Source organism: Eriocheir sinensis, chromosome 64, assembly GCF_024679095.1.
Source record: "Eriocheir sinensis breed Jianghai 21 chromosome 64, ASM2467909v1, whole genome shotgun sequence".
NCBI lineage: Eukaryota > Metazoa > Arthropoda > Malacostraca > Decapoda > Varunidae > Eriocheir > Eriocheir sinensis.
The window spans coordinates 3,543,036-3,548,738 of record NC_066572.1 but is presented as its reverse complement, the minus strand read 5'-3'; the positions used below and the strand labels follow the sequence as shown (position 1 = coordinate 3,548,738).

General features: G+C 43.5%; 1 protein-coding gene across 1 annotated transcript; it reads left to right on the top strand.

The window, feature by feature from the left end:
- Positions 1 to 1,641: 1,641 nt before the first annotated feature.
- On the top strand, positions 1,642 to 3,666 carry LOC126987446 (galactose-3-O-sulfotransferase 2-like; the record flags this gene model as incomplete). Its single annotated transcript, XM_050844410.1, has 1 exon — positions 1,642 to 3,666. A coding segment is annotated over one exon (906 nt), but the record flags the coding sequence as incomplete, so codon positions are not given.
- Positions 3,667 to 5,703: the final 2,037 nt, after the last annotated feature.

Here is a 5,703-nt window from a genome sequence, read left to right as displayed (position 1 = left end):
CCACCATCACCACCACCATCACCACCATCACCATCACCACCATCACCACCACCACCACCACCACCACCATCACCACCACCATCACCACCACCACCATCACCACCACCATCACCACCACCACCACCACCACCATCACCACCACCACCACCATCACCACCATCACCACCACCACCACCACCACCACCACCATCACCACCAACACCACCATCACCACCACCATCACCACCATCACCACCATCACCACCACCATCACCACCATCACCACCATCACCATCACCACCACCATCACCACCATCACCACCACCACCATCACCATCACCATCACCACCACCACCATCACCACCACCACCACCACCATCACCACCACCACCACCACCACCACCACCACCACCACCACCACCACCACCACCACCACCACCACCACCAACACCACCACCACCCCCAACACCACCATCAACACCACCACCTTACCACCACCACCACCTTACCTTACCTTTACCTTCACCACCTTTACCACCTTACCTACCACCATCACCACCATACCACCACCACCTTACCTTACCACCACCACCATCACCACCTAACCACCACCATTACCTTACCACCATCACCACCATTACCACCACCTTACCACCACCACCTTACCTTACCTAACCTTACCTTACCTAACCACCACCTTACCACCACCACCCTTACCTAACCACCTTACCACCTTACCATCACCTTACCTTACCTTACCTTTACCTTACCTTACCTTACCTTACCTTACCCACCACCACCTTACCTTACCTACCTTACCACCACCACCTAACTTTACCACCACCACCACCATTACCACCACCACCCACCATCACCACCACCCACCACCACCACCAACCACCACCACCACCACCACCATCCTAACCCAACCTAACCACCCACTGTCGCACCTTCTACTTACCTAACCTAACATACCTTACCCTTTCCTTAGACCCTTACCTAACACTTCCGGCTTCAGTCTCATACCTGCCTTCCATCTTACCTACCCATACCTAACCTAAGCTTTGCTTACCTTGGTTAACTCTTGCATTAGGAAGTTGGACAGCACAGGAATGAAAGAGTGAAGATGCTGGTTAACTCTTGCATTAGGAAGTTGGACACCACAGGAATGAAAGAGTGAAGATGCTGGTTAACTCTTGCATTAGGAAGTTGGACACCACAGGAATGAAAGAGTCAGGAATGAAAGAGTGAAGATGCTGGTTAACTCTTGCATTAGGAAGTTGGACACCACAGGAATGAAAGAGTGAAGATGCTGGTTAACTCTTGCATTAGGAAGTTGGACAGCACAGGTATGAAAGAGTGAAGATGCTGGTTAACTCTTGCATAGGGGATTTGGACAGCACAGGAATGAAAGAGTGAAGATGCTGGTTAACTCTTGCATTAGGAAGTTGGACACCACAGGAATGAAAGAGTGAAGATGCTGGTTAACTCTTGCATTAGGAAGTTGGACACCACAGGAATGAAAGAGTGAAGATGCTGGTTAACTCTTGCATTAGGAAGTTGGACACCACAGGAATGAAAGAGTGAAGATGCTGGTTAACTCTTGCATTAGGAAGTTGGACAGCACAGGAATGAAAGAGTGAAGATGCTGGTTAACTCTTGCATAGGGGATTTGGACAGCTTCTATTTCTACTCAACTCCTCTTCATTCCATTTACCCCTTCCTCCTCCTCCTCCTCCTTCTCTTAAACTGACCCCTTCCTCTTCCATCTCCACCTCCATCACCACCACCACTAACACCCCCTCCTCTTCCTCCCCCACACAGGACTTGGCCAGCCTTCCACGCCTCGGGAACAAACTCGGGCGGAACCAGATGTTGTTCGACCTTGGCTACTCCCCGGAGCTCGGCGTGGCGGACTTGAGGCGCGCGATCGACGAATTAGACGCGCGTTTCGACATTGTACTCATCTCGGAACGCATGGACGAGTCTCTGATCCTCCTCCGCCATCTCCTCTGCTGGAACCTCTCCGATATCGTGGTGTTTACAAAGAACGCGAGACGGACTGAAGTGAAACCGGGACTGGACGCGAAGACTCTCCACGCGTTACGGGAACTGAACAGCGCGGATGTGATTCTTTACGAGCACTTCTTGGCGAGGCATAAGGAAGCGGTTCATGCCTTCGGGGAGAACAGAATGAAGGAGGAAATAGCAACTTTACGGGGGCTTCGGGATGAGTTCTACGAGGAGTGTGGGCTTAGGGAGGTCAAAGGAAGGGATAAGGAATTGAAGTTTAAGGAATACTCTGGTTTGGTGAGCTCGTACACGGTGAATAACACGAACGATACAACTTGCCTAATACTCTCTATGCCCGAGTTACCGTTAGTGCAGATGACCAGAGGGAGGCAGGAGGTGATGTTGAAGGAGGAGAAGGAGGAGGAGGAGGAGAAGAAGAAGAAGGTGGAGAGAAGAAGTAGTGGTGGAGGTGGTGATAGTGGTGGTAGCGGTCCTGCTCCACCACCTCCTCCTCCACCTCCTCCTCCTCCTTCCTCTCGTCTTGGGAATACCTAGTGTTTGTTGAATCCTTTTTTTTTTCATTTGTTTTGTTGTTTTTTTATCATTTTGTATTTGTTTGTGTGTTTCTTTCTCTTTCTCTTTTTCTTCTTTCTTCTCCTTTTCCTTCTCCTCTTATTTTCTCTTCCTTATTTCATTTTTATTTTTACTTACCTCATTTTCACTTCTCCTCATTTTCCTTCCATTCTCTTTCCTTCCCTTTCTTTCTCTTCTCTTCCCTTCCCTTCCCTTCCCTTCCTTTCTCTTCTCTCTTCTTTCCTTCCCTTCTCTTCCCTTCCCTTCCCTTCCCTTCCCATCCTTTCTCTTCTCTCTTCTTTCCTTCCCTTCTCTTCCCTTGCCTTCCCTTCCCTTCTCTTCCCTTCCTTTCCCCTCCCTTCCCTTCCCTTCCCTTCCCTTCCCATCCTTTCTCTTATCTCTTCTTCCCTTTCTTTCCTTTCCCTTCCATTCCCTTCCCTTCCCTTCCCTTCCCTTCCCTCTCCTTTCCTTCCTTTCTCTTCCTTTCCGTTTTATAATTATTGGCAAAAAAAAAAAACCGGAAAAGAAAGTCGAGAAATTTGACAAAAAGAAGAAGAGAGTTTGTGATTGAAGGAGAAATGAGCGGAAAATAGAATAAAGGGGAGAAAGAGAAATGGAAGGAAAATGAAGAGTGAGGGAGAAAAGGAAAAGGAGTGAAGGAAAAGAAGATACAGTGAAAGGAAGAAGAGGAAGAGGAAAACAAGAAAAAAAAGAGGTAAAACGAAGAGGAATTGAAGGAAAACAAAAAAAAAATGAAGAGAAATAAGGAAAAGAAAAAAAGAATGAGTGAATGAAATTGAAATAAATCGAAAAACTGAAGGAAAGGAAAAGACGAAAAAGAAATTAAAGAAAACAAAAAATAAAGAAATGAAATGAAGAAAATAAGAAAAAACAAGAAAACAAAGAAAGTGAAAGATAATTGAGTGTTTTGAAGGTGAAGAGAAAAAAAGATAAATGAAGGAAAAGAAGAAAAATAAAGATAAAATAAGAAAACAAAAGAAAAACGAGAAAAAATACGTGAGTTGATGATTGAAAGGAAAATAAAAAAAAGGAGGAAAACATTTAGAAAAGACTTTATTATCATTTTTTTTGTGTTTGTGTGAGGAGGAGGAGGAGGAGGAGGAGGAGGAGGAAAGTAGAAGAGGAAGAGGAAAAGGAGATAAATAGGAGAAGAAGAAGAAGAAGAAGGAGAAAAAGAAGAAGAGGAAGAGGAAGAAGAAAAAAAAATAATATACAAGAAAAATAAAATAATAGACAGAAAAAAAAATATTGTAGAGGAAAAAAATGTCATCCGAACTGATTTTATTTCCACCATTTTTATTTTATTTATTTTTTATTTAATTGTTTTAATGAAGCCAAATATTTATAATTTTCCTTTCCTTTCTTTCCTTCTTTTCTTGTTTTTTTACTTTCAATGTCAGTGTAAGATCGATTTGTGTGTGTGTGTGTGTGTGTGTGTGTGTGTGTGTGTGTGTGTGTGTGTGTGTGTGTGTGTGTGTGTGTGTCTACACACACACACACACACACACACACACACACACACATTAATACTTGTCAAATATCATGCAGGGAGATACACACACACACACACACACACACACACACACACACACACACACACACACACACACACGTACATCAAAACGAAATGACTTCCATATATCAAAAAAATAAATGAATAAATAAAACTATAGAATATATTTTTATAAGAGAAGCTTCAAAAATATTTACTTGCTGACTGTTATTATTTTTATTATTATTATTATTATTATTATTATTATTATTATTATTATTATTATTATGAGTGTTTATTGTTGTTGTTGTTGTTAATGTTTGTTTGTTTGTCAGCAGCTCACACCTCAAGTGGCCTTACCTGTGTGTGTGTGTGTGTGTGTGTGTGTGTTAAGTTGTACAAAATCATTTACCACGAAAAGCATTAAAATTAGCATATCAAAATGACTACTACTACTACTACTACTACTACTACTACTACTGCTACTACTACTACTACTACTACTACTGTTACCACTACTACTACTACTACTACTACTACTACTACTACTACAAAGTGATCTGCAATAAGTCTTAAAACCGAAAAGTGCCTGTTAAGTATAAGTCTCTCTCTCTCTCTCTCTCTCTCTCTCTCTCTCTCTCTCTCTCTCTCTCTCTCTCTCGTCAACGATATTGTATTTTGATTACAATAAAAAATGGTTGATATTTGTAACCCCGCTTTCACAAACCTCAATTTCTCCATAACAAACACGAAATAACAAAGAAAGCCATTGAACGAATCAAAGAAAACGGTCAGGGGCAGCCAATAGGAGGTCAGGGAGTGCTACGGAGCCAGCCAATCAGCGAGGAGGAAGGAGAAAGCCACCCAGCCAATCACAGCGCGAGGAGGGCGTGACGTCACCAGTATGGCAGACGGGCGGCTGGCGAGACAGGCACCGACTGGACACACGAAGATTATCCCTAAAAATACCGGTTTTATGGCACTAATAACACCGATTTATGAAGCCGGAGGACGGAAGATGGCCCCGGCGAACCTTTGAAGAGCCCAGGAGGAGCCACGAGGGAGGTAAGAGGCTAAAATCGTCTTAAATATGAGGGCGAGAGAGAGAGAGGGGGAGAGTGAAGCGCGTGAGTGAGACGGGTTCGGTACAGGAGTGATTCATGTATTTGTTTTAAGAAGTATTTCCGTTTGTTTATATGATTTTCAGGTGTCCAGGTGTGTTAGTCAGTACGTAAGTTTGTTGGTTAGAGGCTAGGATTGTCTTGAATATAAGGGAGAGGGGGGGGGGGTGAAGCGTGTGAGTGAGACGGGTTCGGTACAGGAGTGATTCATGTATTTGTTTTAAGAAGTATTCCGTTTATTTATATGATTTTCAGGTGTCCAGGTGTGTTAATGAGTACGTAAGTTTGTTGGTTAGAGGCTAGGAACGTCTTAAATATGAGGGAGGGAGAGAAAGTGAAGCGTGTCTGACTCCGGTTCGAGACAGGAAAGATTCACGTACAAGTTTTAAGTATTTCCGTTTATTTATATGATTTTCAGGTGTCCAGGTGTGTTAGTGAGTACGAAAATTTGTTTGTAAGAAGCTAAAATCGTCTTAAATATGAGAGAGAGAGAGAGAGAGAGAG